The sequence below is a fragment of the Rhinoraja longicauda genome, chromosome 5 (genome assembly GCF_053455715.1).
Source record: "Rhinoraja longicauda isolate Sanriku21f chromosome 5, sRhiLon1.1, whole genome shotgun sequence".
Classification (NCBI taxonomy): Eukaryota; Metazoa; Chordata; class Chondrichthyes; order Rajiformes; family Arhynchobatidae; genus Rhinoraja; species Rhinoraja longicauda.
In genome coordinates, this window is record NC_135957.1 from 56,377,212 (window position 1) to 56,399,401 (window position 22,190).

Sequence of the window (22,190 nt, forward strand, 5' to 3'; positions counted from 1 at the left end):
TTGAAGTGCTGCCTCTCAGTTCTCGGGACTTGGATTCAATGCTGACTCTGGGTGCCGTCTGGGTGCCGTCTGGGTGGAGTTTGCAAATTCTCCCTGTGACCTCGTGGGACTCCTCCAAGTGCTCCAGTTTCTTCTCAGAGATGTGGAGGTGCTTAAGTTAGCTGCTGTATCTAGTCTCTGATGTGTACTTGAGTGGAAGATTTGGGGGATTTCATGAGAATTTAATGAGAATGAGAACAAAAAATTGATTAGTATAGGATTAGCATAAAATGGGTGGTTGATAGTTGGCATGGTGTTGATGGGCCAAAGGGCTTATTTCCATGCAGTACCGATGACTTATGATGTTATGACTCCACTTCCTGAATTCTTCTTCTGTACTAATGTCTTGCATGCGTGCACTGTTTCTTTCCAGTGCAATATCCAGAAAATTTCTCATTCCAGGCTTCAATACCCACACATTCTTGTAGCTCAAGCATCACAAGTCACAATGCATTACCTTGCAGTACATTTCTGTTATTATGTACATTAACCAGATAATTGTGTTTATTTTTTAATTCTAAAATTACGAGCATTGCGTGGGCAAATGCTAATAATGTTCCATTCTGATACAGTGCTTAATCCAATTAGACTTGTGCGGATGTAATATGACTTAATTAGTTATGATTAAGGGGAAAAAATCCACTAATAAAATAAATATTCCATTACAACAGCATTAGTTCTGAGGCACAATATATGGGCTGCTCACAGAACCATAGTACAGCACAGGAAGGACTATTGCTGACTTTGAGAGAAAAGTTGTTGTCATGACATCAAGTTACGAGGTTCTCATCACCGTCCCGTCATTATTCGATATCCTGCCCACCATGGTGATGTCGTTGCTTAACTAATCAGGGAGAATGCCATGTGACATCACACAAACCAACCTCACTTCCATTGACTCCATCTATACCTCACGCTACTTCGGCAAGGCCAGCAGTATAATCAAGGACGAGTCTCATCTCCCCGCTCCCTTCAGGCAAGAGGTACAGAAATGTAAAAATGCATACTTCCAGATTCAAGGACAGTTTCTTCCCAGCTGTTATCAGGCAACTGAACCATCCTTATCAACAATGAGAGAATGGTCCCGAGGTACCATCTACTTCATTGGAGACCCTCTGACTATCTTTAATTAGACTTTACTGGTCTTTATCTTGCACTTTACGTTATTCTTTTATCCTATTTGTGGACGGCTCAATTGTAATCATATATAAACTTTCCGCTGACTGGATAGCTTGCAACAACAAGCCTTTCACTGTACCTCAGTGGACGTGACAATAAACTAAACTAAAACATTAAAAGTTAAAATTCTACCTTTTTTAACATCAAAACCCTGGAATGTTAAGCTGTAGTCATGTCCCTCTCTCAACCATCTCTGTAATGGCAACACCATCATAGTTCTAAGCATGATCTCGGCTTTAAGTTCATCTGCTTTACCATGATACTCCTTGCTCAACATTGTTATATAGCCTTTTACTAATGCACAGAATAAAAGGGTTGATAAATAGCAAAATTGCAAATATAATTCCCATAGTATTTAGGTTTATGGTTGATAGCTATGAAAATTTGATGGTTTAATTTTTGTTGGATTTTTTTCTAAATCTTTCCTTCATAAAAAGATTTACCAAAATTGTTTTTTTAATGTCTTTAATTTTTTTTCAGAATGAAGAATTGATCATGTGTTCACTTTGGAAGTTCAAGGTCTTGTGAAAATTTGGTATTCTATTACTGCTCCTGAAGTAATTGCCATTCTTTAACCTTTCTCAATTGCACAGCATTGCCAACTTGTATGACCTTATCAAAAGATCAAGCATCTTGACCTTTTGGAGATTACTTGTGGTACTGTCTAATTCATCCTAGGTTGCTTGCATTGTGACGTTCATTGAAATCAAGGAACATGCATTACCAACCATCGTGTGCAATATAATGCTCACAGCTCTGATTTATAAGGTGAACTAAGTAACAGGAGCAGGCCTTTTAGTGTCTCAGGCCTGTTTCACAACTTAGTATCTTAACTCTGACTGCTAGTTTTGGATACATAATCATTACCAATCATTTCTGACAAAACTCATCAATCTCAGCTTGAAATTTTTAATTTACCCAGCCTAAATAATCTTGAGGTTGAGAGAGTGTTCCAGATTTCCACTACTATTTGTATTTTTTTTAAAAACTTTCTAACATCATCTTTGGATAGGTGTGCTGTATTGTTAAAGTCATACCTCCAAACCAGTGGAAATTATATTTCACTATGAGTTTGAGGGCAAACTCTTAAATTAATATGTCTTGTCTGTACTTACTGTGGGGACAGTAATGGAAGCTTGGGAATTCGGGGAAGAGAATAATGATGTCTTGTAACATATTCACATCAATATTTCTCACCTGCATTTACTGTGGGGCATGGAAGCTCGTGATATCAGGGGAATGAACAGTGATATCCTGGAGCATATCGGTATTACCAAAGAGGAGGTGCTGGCTTTCTTAAAGCACATAAAGGTGAATAAATTCCTGTGGCCTGACCAGGTATATCCTAGAACATTTTGGGAAGGTGCCTTGGGTGAGTTACTGGAAGACTGGATGGCTAATTCTGTGTTTTAAGAAGAGCTACAAGGACAAGCCAGGGAACTACAGGTTTGTGAGCCTAACATCAGTGGTGGTTAAATTACTGGGGGGATTCTGACAATGAGGATTGACCTGCATGTGGAAACACAAGGACTGATTGGGGATATTCAGTATGTGCAAGAAAAATTGTGTCTCACCAATTTAATTAAGTTTTCTGAAGAGGTGACCAAGAGGATTTACTAGAGCAAGGTGGTATACATTGTCTATGTGGACCTTAGAAAGGACTTTTACAGGCTGCTGCACGGTAACCTTGACTGGAAAGTTAGTTCGCATGGATTTCAGGATGAGCTAGTAAGTTGGATTCAAAATTGGCTTGATGGGAGGAGACCAGAGGATGGTGTGAGAGCACTGATTTTCAGATTCAAGGCCTGTGACCATTGTTAGGTCATAGGAATCAATGCTGGGTCCACCGTTGGTTCTTGTCTATATTAACAATTTGGATGAGACTATATTTGGCGTGGTTAGTAATTTTGCAGGTGACACTAAAATTGTCGTGGATAGTGAAGAAAATTGTCTAAAATTACAATCACCCCTGAGATCAACTGGGAAAATGGATATAGGAATGACGACAGAATTTACAATTTAAGAAACAAGACTAGAGTGTTTAATTGTAATATGTAACAGGAAAAGCATAGCCTTGATGTACTCCTGTGCTGATGGTGATAAAGTAGGAAGTGTTGGTAACCATTCTTACTGATTAAGGTCTGCTGAGGTGAAAGCTGTAGATCCAATTACATAAGGATGAGTAGAGACCCAGTTTCATAAGTTTGCTGATGCGTTTAGAGGGGATGATGATATTGAAAACCGAGCAGTAGTTGATGAACAGCAGCCTGACATATGTGATATTAGGATAAACATGTTGCATTTTGGTCATTTAAACAAGGCCAGGACTTGGACAGGAAATGTCAGGGTTCCTCATTGGATTTCATTGGCCAGAGATTACTCACTCAATTAATCTATCAAAGTCCTTTACAATATTATTTGCTCTGTCATTGAACCTAATGTCACCAGCAACCCTGAATATGTGGCTCACTGGTCGTCCATCATTTATAAATCTAGGGAAGGGGTGAAACCCTGATAGCCCTTAAGACTACCATAGCCACATCCTGACAATTAGAATATATACTGTTGTCCATCTGTTCTGTTTCCTATCCTGTGATCAATTTCTGACCAAAGACAATACATTACCCATAATCCATGCTTTTATTTTTCTCAGCCTTCTCCTTGCAGTCACTACATTGAAGACTTTTGTGGAGTTGTATAAATATTATCCTCTTTGTATTAGCATTTTAGTTATCTCCTTAAGATATGAAACAAAATTAATCAGATGGTTTGTAAATCATTTTTAAGGGCATTCACCTGGAATATTGAATATATTTCTTGATATATATTGCTGCTGTCTTACTTGAGTAGTTGTAGTATTTTCTATTTTTATTTCAAACTCACAAAATCCAGTGTCGTCTTTGTCTTTACAATCCAGATTGACACTCTTTGATCAGCTCATGTTATTACATTCACTCAGTTTTTCTGTCTTTGATAACTCTCTGTAATAATTTCACCACAAAGGCCATGAGGCTAATAAGCCTAATTTTTTCTAGTATGGCTCGCTGCCTTTTCTTAAAATAATAAAATAATTGGCAAAATGCTAATTAGTAGCGACAGATTTTGAATAGATTCGTTTTGGATGATCACTAGTCGAACAGCCACAATTTCATCAACTTTAAAAACTTTTGGATGGAAATCCTCTACCATATCTAATTTAATTAGCTTCTCCAGCATCTAGATATGAATCATTTGACATTTCAGATATGAAACCTTCCCTGCTTTATCCCATATCCAAGTATGGTTGCGAGACTGGACTCCAGGCAAAGAAGTTTGTGGTGAAAAATCTCTGAATTCTTAGTGACTGACACAATGCTGATGGCATAACTAAGTTCAAACCACCTCTCCAGAAATGCAAAGATATTTATGAAGTGTTTTGAGTACCAAAGTAGTATTTTAGCTACTTTTCATATATCTGAAAGAACATTTTTGGGCAAATTTTCCTCTGACTTTGCCCTGGCTGCTTCACATCCACCAAATAATGTGTAATGACATTGAGTGCCATAGGTGTGAAATTCAAAACCACCAGAATAAGAAATGCTTGTATCTGACTTTTTATTTAACGTATATTTAGTTTGAGAGTAATATTTGAGAATTGACCATTAAAAGTAGTTCATAAATTCATACGTTCTAGGAGCAGAATAAGGCCATTCGGCCCATCAAGTCTACTCTGCCATTCAATCATGTCTGATCTATCTTTCCCTCTCAACCCCATTCTCCTGCCTTCTCTCCGTAACCATTGTCTTGGCCTGCACAGCCGCCTGTAGCAATGAATTCCACAGATTCTGACTAAAGAAATTCCTTCTTATCTCCTTTCTAAAGGTACATCCTTTTATTCTGAGGCTCTGGCCTCTAGTCCTAGACTCTCTCACTAGTGGAAACAACCTCTCCACATTCACTCTATCCAGGCCTTTCACTATTCGGTAAGTTTCAATCGGGTCCCCCCTCATCCTTCTGAACTCCAGTGGGTTAGATGAGAAATGCGTATTTTCATAATTCCGAACAGAATAAATTAAAAATGAAAACCGGTTAATAGGCTTTATCTTTAGCAGTAGTTTCACTTCAAATGTAAATGATTTTGTTGCATTGAAACTACGTTTCTTCTGCATTAGTGATATTAGACAGAAAAATAAACAAAGTACCTGTCTATTCCTTCTAACTACGATACACCTCAGACTTGATGAAAACCCACTACTTCAGGGATCTGGGTTTTTAGGTTCACAGGTTTCCTCAGCAATTTTTCTAAGCCAAGGGTAATAGCAGATGATAGTAATTAAGAGTTAGGCAGAACATGAATGGCTATATTTATTGTCAATCGTAAAACCTGATGGAATGGAATTTGGCCAATAAGACATGGTGCCCACATTAGTGCATGATTGAGGTACACTTTATTAACTACATTAGTGCATGATTGAGGTATACTTTATTAACTACATTAGTGCATGATTGAGGTACACTTTATTAACTACATTAGTGCATGATTGAGGTCCACTTTATTAACCACATTAGTGCATGATTGAGGTACATTTTATTAACTACATTTATACGTACCACCCCTTCAATCACAAAACTTTTCTGGGAAAATTGGTCTTTTTTAATGTGAAAATTTCCTTGAATTTTTTATGCTCTTTAGATAGATGATGTTTTCTGAGTGAATAACGTGCAGTCAATGGTCTGCGATAAGTCATGCGCCCTGCTGCTAGTTCTTTGCCTATGAATGTCCCATTTATGAATTGGTGATATAGTAATCTGTCACAAAATCCAATAAAAGTGCAGATTTATACAACAATCTGATTGGGGTGTTTTCAATAATAAAGAAAATTGACATTGTATTTAAAAACTTGGAAAGTTATAGTTTTAATCTCAGTTTACGAGCATTACTAGGAATAACCTTCAACAGAATATGACATACTCTGGCACCGAAGGTCATGGGTGCCAAGATTAAAAAAGAATAATGATTGGAAAATCATTGCTAAAGATCGAATCGCGATTGGAATTAGATCAGCCAAAGCCATCACAATGAGATGGAGCAGGAATAATAGGGCAAATGAGTTGCTTTCCTATGTATGGTAGCCATGAACTGTTCATTCATTGCACCAGAAACTGACCGACTACTCATTCATTACAGGCGATAGTATTTCTTCACCATTGCTCTCCTTCTCTGCTAAGTCACTGGTTCTGTCCATGAGTGCAACTGAAATTAAATTCTACCTTTTAACATGAAAGGCATCCCTAAGAGAGCAGAGAATCACAGAATATTATCATGTAGAAGGAGGCCGGCTAGCCATTATATCACAGCTGATCAAATAAGTTTACTGTTCATTCAGCACTGAAATAGGCCACTCAGCCTATATCGACCAAGATGCCCATCTGTGCTAGTTGCATTTACCCGAGTTTGATCCATATCCCTTCAAACCTTTTTTAATCCTGTACCTGTCCAAATTACAATTAAATATTGTTATTATATTCGTCATTGTCGAATTGAATTGTCGTTCCATATACCCACCACTCTTTGTGTGAAAAGGTTGCCCCTTCAGGTTCTTATTAAATGTTTCCCCTCTCACCTTAAACCTATGCCTTCTGATTCTTGATACCTATACCCAGGGGAAAAGACTCTGTGTATTCACACTACCTGTGTATCTGTATCCACACTATCATGATAACTATAAGATCAGCCTCTCTCAGCCTTGGCAATATGGTTGGCATCAATTTATAATATCCTTGAGCACATTAAATAAGGAGAACTAGTTTATTGTGCACAGCGAATAGAACTCTGCAATGCTGAGCCCTCAAAACATTTGATGATCGGCCACACATTAACATGCCTCTCCAGAAACCAAAGAATTTGTAGGGCTTTGTCTTCCTTCATTATTACAATTTGTATTTATCTAATTCTTTGTGGGATTCTGAAAATGTCCTGATTCATGTCACCTTTACTAAGATATGTAAACGGAGGTGGCAAAGAAGCTTGCACATCCAAGAGGACAACAGCTTCAGATCTCATCATTAATGCAGTGCTCTTATTGATCCTGGTTTAGATTGGTACTGAAGCTCTCAAGTGAGACTTCAATCTGTGACGTACTGACATTCAGTTAATGTTACTACCAACGACGCATATTTTCAAACTCCTTTTAAGATCTTGTCGAGCACAACCTTGCATTCTGTAGTCAGTTCCTTTTTAAAGTCAAACCTAATATTTTCTGGTGAAAATTATAGTTATATACATGAGATCATTGAATGATTAAGTAACAATTTACTTGCTGAAGATTTGTACAACGATTTCTTAATTATTTGCAAATTTTGCAAACACATAAAATTACATGGAACTCATAGTCTGGGCACAATCCCATCCATCAATGGCAGTGTTTATCTCCAACATGAGCAAATAATTCTAATCAGATGAACATGCTCTTTTGCCATTTCCCTTCAACCATTTCTTTCCTCCACCTACCTATTCAATCCAATATTGAATGTCGATAGATTCTGGATCAACAGATTAGTGTGTAAATCTTGCCGTTCAGCACATTCCTGATAATATATAGTTCTGAATGCATTCACTCCGTCAATAATGCATCCATTTTTACAAAGTAAGTAATTTATAATCCAACCATTAAAAATGAGTGCCTGGAGTATCAATTTCAACACCTGCTGTGCTGTTAGTGGTGTTTCATTTAGTTCATCAAATATCTTGAACGGCAATTTTTTTCTGCCTGAGTTCTGTAAATACAAAAGGAAAAAGAGAATGAGATTTAATGTAGACAGCACCTCTGCACACAACACAAAGCATGTTATGTTCATTGAATTACCTTCTCAAGTGCATCCACTCTGGCCGTGTACTACAATGAATTTTATCAGAGTAAAATTCCATGAACATCGTATTGGCCAGTTAATCTATGAGCAGAGAGAATAATTATGACCTCAGCATTGGGAAAACTACATGCTTCCTTCCAGATAGTATCGTAGGCTGTCCAAAGTCTACCTGAATAAGAGAAAACACAGGTGGGATTTTGGCTTATTGCTTTATTCAAGCAATTGAAGTATCAGCATAAATTGAGTTGAGTCCTTCTGTGCAGCTTCATTCTACAACCCACTGCTTTTGTAGGCAAACCATTTCCTACTTCAAACACAGTATAAATACAGCACATGTCTGTGTGTAGTTTATATGTTGACTGTCTGTGTTTCTTCTTGGTACTCCAGTTTCATCTCATCTCAATGATGTGTCGATAAGTAAATTGGCTACAGAAAATTTCTGCTAAAATAGGCTAACGGCAAGAAGAATCAAAGAGGAATTGATGGACGTGTGAGATAGACTAAGTAACAGGACTATAAGGGAAAATAGAATGGGAATGAGGCTGATGAATGGCTGAAAGCCAGTATTGACCCAACGGGCAGAGTGACCTATGTTGCAATGAACAAGTAATAGTGCACATTCAGTTCAGAACAGTTTACAAATAGGATGGATGGATCAATATGACAATGCAGAGATGTACATTTGTTTGAAAAGATAACCAATGAAAACCCAATGGTTTCATTGACATTGGAGAATTCAATGTTGATGTCATTGGGTTTTAGACTACCTGGGTGGAATATGAGGTGCTCTTCATCTGATTGTGTTTGCCATTGGGACCAAGTGCAAACTGGGAACCAACTTAGCCGAGCAGCTGTGCTCTCTGTCATGGCCTTCTGGGTTCCATTTCCTGGTTTCCATTGTAATTCTTTCTCCCACAATGATCCATGTGTCGTCTGCCTGCTCCATTGCCAGAGTGAGGCCAAATACAAACAAGAGGAACAGCACTTCAAAGATAGTTTCACAATTCTATTTATCGAAAAGTGCTGAGTGAATGGCCCAACTCTGCCTTCTACCGATGTCCCCAGCATCACAGATGTAGGTGTTGACCTATTTTGATTCAAAGCATGTGAAAGTCCTGGATGAAACAAAAGCTAGGGGTCTGTAGATCAGTGCATGTTCCTTTAACATAGTGACCTCACCACTACTAACCACTCCCCATTGTCTCTTGTATAATTGTAGCTTCCCCACCTCCAGCTCGCTCTCTAGTTCCGGTGATGACCACGGACAGCTAGGGCATAACATGTGTGTAGTGAAATTAATAAACAATATCCAGTAAAAGACTCTGTGTGCAAAGGACGTCTCTTTACATGGTGTCAGAGCGGTAGACTTGCGTCTCCTGTTTATCGGGTTTTTATTTTTAGCATTTGTTCGTCCCAGTTGTGTCCCATCCTTCCACTTTGCCATGGCTCCCTCGTGTCGTCGTCCGGACACGCTTGTTTTTGATGAGGACATAGTGCACCGCTGGACTGTCTTCCAGCGGGACTACGAGCACTATATAGCGATTGCCCATCCTGATGCAACTGCTGCGATAAAAGCTCACCTGCTCCTCAACCTGGCTGGTCCGGAGGCAATGGAACGCTATGCGTCGTTCGAATTCGTCCCTCCGGAGGACCGCAACGACCCGGTATGTCTCATGGCTAAGTTCACTGCCCTGTGCGATATACCCACCAATAACATTATCGAACGTTTCAACTTTTTCTCGCGGCGTCAGACTCCAGGGGAGCACGTTGACGCCTTCATTGCATCTTTAAGACATATGGCTCGGCGGTGCCGCCTTCAAACGATTACACCCGACGAGATGATCAGGGACGTCCTGGTCAACGGTCTCCTAAACTCTAAGCTGCGGGATGAGCTCCTGATGAAGCCTGACCTGTCGCTAACGGACGCCATACATGCCGCACGCATGGCCTCTGCTGTTGGCTCAGTATCTCGGCCGGCGCCCCAGGACATAAATTTCACCGGCCGCCGGCGATTGAATGACCCGCAGACCAGGGTCACCCCCTCCGCGCCCACTATGGTCACCCCTCGCAGATGCCCAAACTGCAACTTCTCGTCACACAGGTATAACGTTTGCCCAGCGCAGGGCAAAACTTGTAATTCCTGCGGGAGGCAGAACCATTTTTCTGCAGCTTGTCGTTCTCGTGGGAGACCTGTCCCTGCTCCTAGAGGGAGTCTAAACAACCTTGCGACCGATGATAGCGCAACCGGTTCCCGGTACCAACATGAGGAACTCCATGGCTCAGATACGACTTCCTCCCATGGAGACTCTATGCTGTTTTCGCTTTTGGGTGCACCTGCATTGATAACGGATCCATCCGTGCATGTTACAGTCAATGGACACTCCTTCCCTGCCAAGGTCGATACTGGGGCTTTTGCAAATGTTATGTCTGTGGGCCTCTTCGAGCAGATAAGCTCGGGGGAGAGGGTTACTCCTGACAACTCCCGCCTCCATGCCTATGGGGGAGGCGTTCTGATTGCCGTGGGAAAGGCAACGGTTATCTGTACTGTTCTGGAGACCTCTCGGCCCCTCACGTTCCTCCTGCTAGCATCTGACAACGTCACCCTGCTGGGCGCCCGTGCATGCCAGGACTTTGGTTTGGTCTCATTCCACCGCGACATCCACCTGGTGCAGGCCCCCATGGACCCCCTGATCGAGTACCCTGACCGATTTGATGACGTCCTGGGGAAGCTGCCCTGTGCCTACAAGATCGTTGTGGACCCGGGGGTCGACCCAGTGGTCAGACCGGCCCACCGTGTGTCTTTTGCCATGAAGGGCCGCGTGGAGTCCACACTACGTGGCATGGTGGATATGGGCATCCTCAAGGAGGTGAGTGCCCCCACCCAGTGGGTCTCCACCATGGTGGTCGCTGCCAAGAAGGACGCGAGCGAGATCAGGATCTGCATCAACCCCAAGGACCTGAACCTGGCTATTAAACGCCCGCACTACCCCATGCGGACGGTGGAGGACGTCGCGGCACAGGTCGGTCCAGCCACAGTTTTCTCGGTCCTGGATGCCAAGAGCTCCTTTTGGCAGATCCCGCTGGATGCACGTTCCTCCTTCCTGACCACCTTCAGCACACCGTTCGGCAGGTTCCGTTTCCTCCGCATGCCTTTTGGGATCAACTCGGCAAGCGAGGTTTTTCAGCGTACGATGGAGCAGCTGTTTGCTGGGTTGCCGTGCGCCATCATTGTGGATGACATCCTGGTGTACGGGAGGGACGTCGCTGAGCATGACCGACACCTCCGCCAAGTCCTGGACAAGGCTCGTGAGATCAATCTCAAGCTTAATCGAAGGAAGTGTCGGTTCCGCGTTGAGGAAGTCACCTACGTCGGCCACGTTTTCACGGCGGGGGGCCTGAAGCCAGACCCCGAGAAGACGGCGGCGATCACCAAAATGCCCGCTCCCACTGACGTGCCCGGCCTGCAGCGCTTCCTGGGCATGGTCAACTACTTGGGCAAGTTCATACCCGACCTCAGCGAACTGAGTGCCCCCCTGAGGGAGCTGACCAAGAAGGACAATGCCTGGGTCTGGCTCCCGCACCACCAATCGGCCTTCGTGGCCCTGAGGTCCAGACTCGCACGGACCCCCACTTTGCAGTTCTTCGACCTGAACAGGCCAATCGTCCTCACCTGCGATGCATCTCGGTTCGGCCTTGGTGCTGCCTGCCTGCAGCTCTACGACGACCGACAGCTGCCCGTCTCCTATGCCTCTCGCACAATGACCCCTGCTGAACAGCGCTACGCCCAGATAGAAAAGGAGCTCCTTGCCGTGGTGTTCGCGTGCTCCAAATTCAGAGACTACGTTCTTGGAAAAACTTTCACCATCGAAACTGACCACCAGCCGCTGGTCTCTATTTTAAACAAGCCCATCCACGCAGCCTCGTCCCGCTTGCAGCGAATGATGCTGCAGCTGCAGCGTTTCACATTCGAAATCGTGTACCGCAAAGGCAAGGAGATGTTCGTGGCAGACACTTTGTCCCGTGCCCCACTACCTTCCACTTCCCGCCATCCGTACGAATCGGCTGACCTGATGGTGTTGAACGTCAACATCGTTCCATCTTGGCAGATGCAGTCACTGGTCACACACACTGCCGCTGATCCGAACCTTCAACAGCTTGAGGGCGTCATCCGCCGTGGCTGGCCTGAACGACGGTCTTCCCTGCCGGCTGGTGCCGTGCCCTACTTCCTGGTTCGGGATGAACTGGTGCTGCACGCGGGCGTGGTGGTGAAGGGTCACAAGGTTGTGGTGCCGGCTGCGCTGCGAGATCACTACTTCCAGACTGCCCACAACGGACACCCAGGGGTGGAAGCCACGTTATCCCAGGCCCAAGCACAGTTTTACTGGCCTGGCATGGTCAAGGACATCCGGGACAGGGTCTCCGCCTGCGCTGCCTGCAACAGCCTATTACCTCATCAGCAGCGCCAGCCTCTCCTGCAGCAGCCGGCTCCCGAGTTGCCGTGGATGGCTGTTGCCGCCGATATTTTCGAGTGGCGTGGCAAACACTACCTGGTCCTGGTGGACTCCTACTCCAGCTGGTTCGAGGTGGACCTGCTGCCGTCCCTCACGTCTGCTGCCGTCATCGGGAAGCTTCGCCGCCACTTCTCTACCTTTGGTTCCCCGGCATCCCTCCAGTCCGACAACGGCAGCCAGTTTACCAGCGCGGAGTTTGCTGCTTTCGCCACCCGGTGGAACTTTCGCCACATCACCAGCAGCCCCGAGTACCCGCAAAGCAATGGACTTGCAGAGCGCGCTGTCCGCAGCGCTAAGGAACTGATGGAACGTTGCCGGCTTGACAGTTCGGACTTGTACCTTGCCCTCCTCAACCTCCGCAACATCTCCCAGGACCCCGCGCTCGGTTCCCCTGCCCAGCGCCTCATGTCCCGCACCACTAGACCCCCTATCCCCGTCTCCCAGCAATCCCTGCAACCCACGGCTCGGAGCCCTGCCGCTGTCAGGGAGTGCTTCACTGAAAAGCAGCTCATTCAGAAGCGCTCCTTTGACAAATCGTCCCGTCCCCTTCCACCTCTGTTCGCTGGCCAGGTTGTCCGGATGGAGTCCACCTCCGGTCACCACCGGCTGGCCGTGGTCGTCGGCAATGCTGACTCTCCACGGTCGTACCTGGTCAACTACGAGGGCACCGTGTATCGTCGTACCCGCCAGCACCTGATGCTGGTAAACGAGCCTGCACCGCCTCCCGCGGTCCCGTATTCACCTCCCGTCCAGTCCCCGGTGCCTGATGTGCCTCCTGCTCCGGTACATCCGCAGTCGCCCCAGCCCCCTTCCCCTCCCTCGCCTGCGCGTGTATCGCTTCCCAGTCCTCCTCCTTCCCCTGGTTCCCCAGCCTCTGTACCCGCACCCGTCCAGGCTGTTCCTTCGACCGGAGGGGATGGTGGGTTGCGCACCCGCTCTGGGAGAGTGGTCAGGCCGCCTGTCCGGTACGGTGTGTACGAGTAGTCTGTGTTGTGCTGCATTCTATCTGCTCCCTGCTTGTAGTTTGAGCCTAGCGCATGAGCCGTGGTCACTTTTGTTTCCAAGAGGAAGGATGTAGATCAGTGCATGTTCCTTTAACATAGTGACCTCACCACTACTAACCACTCCCCATTGTCTCTTGTATAATTGTAGCTTCCCCACCTCCAGCTCGCTCTCTAGTTCCGGTGATGACCACGGACAGCTAGGGCATAACATGTGTGTAGTGAAATTAATAAACAATATCCAGTAAAAGACTCTGTGTGCAAAGGACGTCTCTTTACAGGGTCCAGACAGGTGATCCAGTGGTTCATGATGCTGCTTCACAGCTCTAGCAGAACAGGTACAGTTCACACCCTTATGCCATGGTGCCTATGGGTTAATTGACTAGTGTAATCTGTTCCTTGAAATGGGACTAAGTTGCAAAAGATCCAGGTACAAATGTAAAAGTGGAGTGAAGGATTTGCAGGTGTGGACAAGGTACCAACTCTCTTCATGGTCCTATCGTCCTGGAAGTCAGTCTTCAGCTATTAAGAAGGCTAGCAAGAAGGCTCTTGAACCATCAGGAAAGAGTAGCACTGTGGAGAGCACTGCTTCACTGCTCCAATAACCTGGGTTCAATCCTGACATGTGGTGCTCTCTGCATGCAATTCCCCCCTGTAACTGAATGGGTTCCTCCACGTGCTCCACCACATCCAAAAGATGCATATCTTTGTAAATCAATTGACCACTGTAAGTTGTTCCCCGTAAGTAAGTGAGTAGTAAAATCTGTGGAGAATCAATGGGAATGTGGAGTGAATAAAAATAGGTTTGGCATTGTACGTGTGTTCTTGAAGGTTGACACATATTTGGTGAGCTGAAGGGCCTATTATCGCGCTGTATTACTCTATAGCAGCTCAGTCCTGCTAAGGCATATGAAGGTTGCAATTGCAAAACTGAAGACGTGTTTTAGAACCAGTTGGTCCTCTGGCCAAACTACCTTCAATCTGGCAATATGGAAAATTGCACAGGTTTTCCTGGTTTTATATACTGCAGCCACTACAACCACAGCAGTCAACTCTCCGCAGTTAACAGATTCATGGATAATGGCACTGATGGTGTTGTCAAGCAGTAACGCATCAACATACACCGTTCGCCTCCACAGATGCTGCAGGATGGTGGTAACGTTTTACTGAGTTGGGAGATGACTCACATATCACCATGTCTCTGATTTGCACTTGTATCCACAACTATAATGTCGCACACTGTTGCTTATGGGGTATATGGCACTGGCAATAAAATCTTAACTATGGATAGTTAGTAAAAATTAAGAAAGTTAGAAAAAAATAGCACTTCTGGAAACACTAACCTGCAAATCAAAATGTCCTCGACTACCTGTACAAAAACTAAATCCCAATGCACAATGATTATACGCGTAGTATAAAAAATAAAGTGGATGAGCTTGAGGCTCAGTTAGTCATGGGCAAGTATGATGTTGTAGGGATCACTGAGACATGGCTACAAGAGGACCAGGGCTGGGAACTGAATATTCAGGGGTACACAACGTATAGAAAAGACAGACAGGTGGGCAGAGGGGGTGGGGTTGCTCTGATGGTAAGGAATGATATTCATTCCCTTGCAAGGGGTGACATAGAATCAGGAGATGTTGAATCAGTATGGATAGAAATGAGAAATTGTAAGGGTAAAAAGACCCTAATGGGAGTTATCTATAGGCCCCCAAACAGTAGCCTCGACTTAGGGTGCAAGTTAAATCAGGAGATAAAATTGGCGTGTCAAAAATGTAATGCTACGGTGGTTATGGGAGATTTCAACATGCAGGTAGACTGGGAAAATCAGGTTGGAAATGGACCCCAGGAAAGAGAGTTTGTAGAGTGCCTTCGAGATGGATTCTTAGAACAGCTTGTACTGGAGCCTACCAGGGAGAAGGCAATTCTGGATTTAGTGTTGTGTAATGATCCTGATCTGATAAGGGGACTAGAGGTAAAAGAGCCATTAGGAGGCAGTGATCACAACATGATAAGTTTTACTCTGCAAATGGAAAGGCAGAAGGGAAAATCGGAAGTGTCGGTATTGCAGTATAGCAAAGGGGATTACAGAGGCATGAGGCGGGAGCTGGCCAAAATTGATTGGAAGGAGGCCCTAGCAGGGAAGACGGTAGAACAGCAATGGCAGGTATTCCTGGGAATAATGCAGAGGTTGCAGGATCAATTTATTCCAAAGAGGTGGAAAGACTCTAAGGGGAGTAAGAGACACCTGTGGCTGACAAGGGAAGTCAGGGACAGCATAAAAATTAAGGAGAGGAAGTATAACATAGCAAAGAAGAGTGGGAAGACAGAGGATTGGGACTCTTTTAAAGAGCAACAAAAGTTAACTAAAAAGGCAATACGAGGAGAAAAGATGAGGTACGAGGGTAAACTAGCCAATAATATAAAGGAGGATAGCAAAAGTTTTTTTAGGTACGTGAAGAGGAAAAAAATAGTCAAGGCAAATGTGGGTCCCTTGAAGACAGAAGCAGGGGAATTTATTATGGGGAACAAAGAAATGGCAGACGAGTTAAACCGTTACTTTGGATCTGTCTTCACTGAGGAAGATACACACAATCTCCCAAATGTTCTAGGGGCTGGAGAACCTAGGGTGATGGAGGAACTGAAGGAAATCCACATTAGGCAGGAAATGGTTTTCATCATATCATCATCATATATCTACAGCCGGAAACAGGCCTTTTCGGCCCTCCAAGTCCGTGCCGCCCAGTGATCCCCGTACATTAACACTATCCTACACCCACTAGGGACAATTTTTTTTTTTACATTTACCCAGCCAATTAACCTACATACCTGTACGTCTTTGGAGTGTGGGAGGAAACCGAAGATCTCGGAGAAAACCCACGCAGGTCACGGGGAGAACGTACAAACTCCTTACAGTGCAGCACCCGTAGTCAGGATCGAACCTGAGTCTCCGGCGCTGCATTCGCTGTAAAGCAGCAACTCTACCGCTGCGCTACCGTGCCGCGGTAGACTGGGTAGACTGATGGGACTGAAGGCTGATAAATCCCCAGGGCCTGATGGTCTGCATCCCAGAGTACTTAAGGAGGTGGCTCTAGAAATAGTGGAAGCATTGGAGATCATTTTTCAATGTTCTATAGATTCAGGATCAGTTCCTGTGGATTGGAGAATAGCAAATGTTATCCCACTTTTTAAGAAAGGAGGGAGAGAGAAAACGGGTAATTATAGACCAGTTAGTCTGACATCAGTGGTGGGGAAAATGCTGGAGTCAATTATAAAAGACGAAATTGCTGAGCATTTGGATAGCAGTAACGGGATCGTTCCGAGTCAGCATGGATTTACGAAGGGGAAATCATGCTTGACAAATCTACTGGAATTTTTTGAGGATGTAACTAGGAAAATTGACAAGGGAGAGTCAGTGGATGTGGTGTACCTCGACTTTCAGAAAGCCTTCGACAAGGTCCCACATAGGAGATTAGTGGGCAAAATTAGGGCACATGGTATTGGGGGTAGGGTACTGACATGGATAGAAAATTGGTTAACAGACAGAAAGCAAAGAGTGGGGATAAATGGGTCCCTTTCGGAATGGCAGGCAGTGACCAGTGGGGTACCGCAAGGTTCGGTGCTGGGACCCCAGCTATTTACGATATACATTAATGACTTAGACGAAGGGATTAAAAGTACCATTAGCAAATTTGCAGATGATACTAAGTTGGGGGGTAGTGTGAATTGTGAGGAAGATGCAATAAGGCTGCAGGGTGACCTGGACAGGTTGTGTGAGTGGGCGGATACATGGCAGATGCAGTTTAATGTAGATAAGTGTGAGGTTATTCACTTTGGAAGTAAGAATAGAAAGGCAGATTATTATCTGAATGGTGTCAAGTTAGGAGGAGGGGGAGTTCAACGAGATCTGGGTGTCCTAGTGCATCAGTCAATGAAAGGAAGCATGCAGGTTCAGCAGGCAGTGAAGAAAGCCAATGGAATGTTGGCCTTCGTAACAAGAGGAGTTGAGTATAGGAGCAAAGAGGTCCTTCTACAGTTGTACCGGGCCCTGGTGAGACCGCACCTGGAGTACTGTGTGCAGTTTTGGTCTCCAAATTTGAGGAAGGATATTCTTGCTATGGAGGGCGTGCAGCGTAGGTTCACTAGATTAATTCCCGGAATGGCGGGACTGTCGTATGTTGAAAGGCTGGAGCGATTGGGCTTGTATACACTGGAATTTAGAAGGATGAGGGGGGATCTTATTGAAACATATAAGATAATTAGGGGATTGGACACATTAGAGGCAGATAACATGTTCCCAATGTTGGGGGAGTCCAGAACAAGGGGCCACAGTTTGAGAATAAGGGGTAGGCCATTTAGAACGGAGATGAGGAAGAACTTTTTCAGTCAGAGGGTGGTGAAGGTGTGGAATTCTCTGCCTCAGAAGGCAGTGGAGGCCAGTTCGTTGGATGCTTTCAAGAGAGAGCTGGATAGAGCTCTTAAGGATAGCGGAGTGAGGGGGTATGGGGAGAAGGCAGGAACGGGGTACTGATTGATAGTGATCAGCCATGATCGCATTGAATGGCGGTGCTGGCTCGAAGGGCTGAATGGCCTACTCCTGCACCTATTGTCTATTGTCTATTGTCTATTATGAGAAGGAACATGCCACTTAGCCCCAGAAATCTGTTTTGCCATTCACTAGAATCACTGGAAATTGAGAAGCGGCAACTTCATCAGCTGCAGCACCATGTCACCCAATGTTTCTCAGAGGGATCTCTGTCTCTAAACCCGTTCTAAGATGCAGAGAAGGAAAGACAAGAGAGCAAGAGAGAATTAAGGGAAATTGGGATAGAAGTCGGGAGAGATTCATGATTAAGAAAGGATAATAGTGCAAGGTAAAAGAGAATGGTGGTAATTACAAATATAGTTTTCCTGAAGAAATATAAATGGGCGAAGTAGAATCTGTATTCTGACAATGTTGAACAACATACTGCAATGAGATTGATGGGTAATTTAATGATTGATTTACTAGTTTTAGGTAATTTGAAAGAATTTTGAATAGACTGATGATTTATCTCCATTATAAACAAAGATACTTTGTACATCTAAACAAGGCTTTCAACATTTCTCTAAATGCGATAATTTTAAATGATGTTACTTAATACTTAATTATCAAAGGTTTATGATTACTTACATTAAACGTGTTTCTTTTTGCAATACAATACAAAATATGTTGTTTTGTGGATTTAGGTTGTAAATTGGCAGGGAAATGTTTTCTATCAAAAAAGAAAGAGCCTTACATGTCACATCGAGTGAACTTGAAATACATTTACTGGTGTTCTGTGGGTTAGCCCAGTGCATTTTTCTGCAAAGCAAATTCCCATCAATGAGAAAAAGAGTCAATGGAAAGAAAATGTACACGATGCCTGATAATATTGCAAGCTGTTTTACAGACATTAGCGACTTTATTAAAGTTTTATTGTACACTTCGGATTTACATCTGGCCTGCTGCAAGTCCAGCATCTATAGCATCGTTCAGTATCTCATGAAGCAGCGTCCCCGGTCATGCACCGTGTTGAATTCAGTGATGAGCAAACTCCTGAGACCAAAGTCTACGTTCTTCTAACTCCACGAGTCCCTAAATGTTGTGCCCCACTTCTCACTCGGTAACTCTTGGTTGTTTCTGCCACTCCTCTGGTGGCTGAAGACAATAATGCTCATTCTGGTTCATTCTCATTCTGGTTCAATTCATCAGCGAAAGAAAGATATTCTACTGTCAGTTCGAATGATAAAGAAGATCTGCATTTCAAGAATAAAAGATTTTTCTGTGGTTTAGAAGCTGTGGGTTGGTCACTCTAATAATAGAAGCATCCGGAACATGTGCAATAAATAAAGCAGTAATAGTTCATAATAGTCACTGAATATGTAAGATTCGTATTACTCCAGGTTTTTTTAAAAGTTTAATGAATTTCTTATGCTTTATCGGAAATTGCAATTTTTATTTGGTCAAATCATCACCAGTGAACTCAATTTTCTTCTGACATTGGAAATTGCAGATTATGTTTGGAGCTCTTGCTATTTAAATATTTGACCCATCTATTTCAAAAGGTTTAGTGTATGTTTAATGGAAAGTGATTTGGCAAATTATGCAACTTGACTATATGGAATGCTTTTACAGCGGAATTGGTCGGAACTGGCCTTGGGCATCAGGAGGTAGCAGTATCTTGGCTGAATTTGGCACGTTGCATCTCGAGTTCATGCATTTAAGTCAACTGTCTGGAAATCCAGTTTTTGCAGAAAAGGTCAGTCACTGTCACATGTAATTTTAAATGTATTGCTTCCAAACTTTTGAGTTGCAGAATAATTAACATTCAGGGCAGTGCCAAACATATTACAAAGCATTCATAATTTTTTTAATCATAAAATGCATGTGTAAAAGTCAAATAATTTCTTCACAAACATTTTTCCTGTTAAAAAAGATAAAGCAGCAATATTTCTTGAGCTGATCACGTAATAATGTACAGAGAACATTGTGGAATAGGTTACTTCATTTTTCTCCCTCGTTTTCCATCGTGCCCTTTCAGGAAGAGCCTGGCCTTCATTCTGATTAAACTGTGCACAGTTCTGCTATGTGTTCTATAATCTGTTGTGCCACAGCAAGTACCTATTCTTTCCCATTAAAACATTGCCTTAAGCATTTGCGATGTTGCTTCTCGTCTACCAGTTTCTCAATCTACAAGTGAGAATTTTTTGGCTTTATGTAAAAAAAAGTATTTAATTTATACTGAGTTTGACAGAAGAAAGGAGCATATGCAGGCTGTAACTGGAGCAGAGAATGTATTGGAAACCTAATTAAATATAAATTAAGCTTTGATTTTTTTTGGTTTAACTTTGAAAATTGAATCTGAGCTTTTATTGTAAATGGGCAATATTATCAATTTTTAAATTCAAAATGCAATTTTGACAGATGATGAACATTCGAAAAGTTTTGAATCGTCTGGATAAACCTCAAGGACTGTATCCAAATTACTTGAATCCCAACAGTGGTCAATGGGGTCAACGTAAGTAAATACATTTGAAAATGAACTATATTTTTGAAAAAAGAACACACAAGAACATTATCCTCACTCTCACTTTGACCTAATCTCATGTCAATCTTATTTTGAAGAGACTAATTTCTTCTTTTTCCGATGGTTTTTTTCTTCTGAGGAATTTTCTCCATTTAATTATGGTATTCTCTGTAATATCTTTTGATTGAAGTCATTCTCAACATTTCTGGTAATATTATTGATTGAATTTACCAAATATTTTTATTTTTGTGTTGATCTGCAACTGCTTCTGACTTTTGCTGAAGACAAAGGTTTCCTTGAGGTTATTTGTAATAATGGCCTGCAGATGCTGGTTTAAACTGAAGATAGACACAAAAAGCTGGAGTAACTCATCGGGACAGGCAGCATCTGTGGAAAGAAGGAATAGGTGATGTTTCGGGTCAAGACCCTACTTCAGACAAGAGGTTATTGGTTGTTGACCATATTTGATGCTGACATTTAGGTTCTTTATGAATATCTAATACACTGGAAAGTAATCTGTGAAGAAACTATAGACTGATAACTTATGGAGCAGTATCCTGATTATCTTTCTCATTACATCAAATGACAAGTAAAATCCTATGACTGGACACAATATGCAACATTCACAACCATTATATAGACACAAAATGCTGGAATAACTCGGGACAGTAATGCGGGACAGGCAGCATTTCTGGAGAGAACAAATGGGTGACGTATTGGGTCGAAACCCTTCTTCAGACCATTCACACCCATTATATGGCACTCTGTCTGTTCCACATGGCTCTAAAGTCCCTGACTTGGTGGACGCTACCTGTATCTTTCATGAATTAATTAACAAGATTCAAAACCGTAAGCAATCTGTTACTACAACTGAATTCATAACAATGGAATAATTAAAATATTGCGTAGGAAACTGAAGACAGACACAAAAAGCTGGAGTAACAAAATATTGCCACAAACTCATTCATCCCTAGTGGGACATTAGCAGTTACGTGATTTGGGGCATTGTAAGCGTCACATTAATAAGAACAGAAAGTTCAACTGGTCTTTTGAAGATTCATGCCTCAACCAATACTGACTCTCAAAACTATCCTTTCAAAATTGTTTGTTCATATCATAGTGCCTTAAATCAGGGAGAAAAGTACTTTAAAGCTACTGATCTGAGTTGTTGGAGACTTTGGGGAGATGGCCAAATCACAATGGGGAAGACTTTAACAAGACCTTTGAAGATGAGGGTGATGTGAAAAGAGAATTTTAAAACATCTAAATTACTCGTCCAACAATTGAAGTATTTTGGTATTTCTACAAAAATCAATCTGACTGTTTCCTTTAGACTTTAATCTTTAGCGATACAGTGCGGAAACAGGCCCTTTGGCCCATCGAGCCCACACCGGCCAGCAATCACTCTGTACACTAGCATTATCCTTCGCACTAGGGACAATTTACAATTTTACCAAAGCCAATTAACCTACAGACCTGTATGTCTTTGGAGTATTGGAGGAAACCAGAGCACACGGAGAAAACCCATATGGTCACAGGGAGAAAATACAAACTCTGAACAG

At 43.1% G+C, this 22,190-nt stretch overlaps 1 protein-coding gene across 1 annotated transcript in view; it reads left to right on the plus strand.

Moving 5' to 3' along the window:
• The window catches only part of man1a1 (mannosidase, alpha, class 1A, member 1), a 358,244-nt gene that overhangs the window by 307,548 nt on the left and 28,506 nt on the right, over window positions 1-22,190 (plus strand). Inside the window, exons 6-7 of the mRNA XM_078399598.1 lie at window positions 19,737-19,860; window positions 20,526-20,619. Coding sequence (XP_078255724.1) covers window positions 19,737-19,860; window positions 20,526-20,619 — 218 coding nt within the window. The remainder of the gene's footprint in view (window positions 1-19,736; window positions 19,861-20,525; window positions 20,620-22,190) is intronic.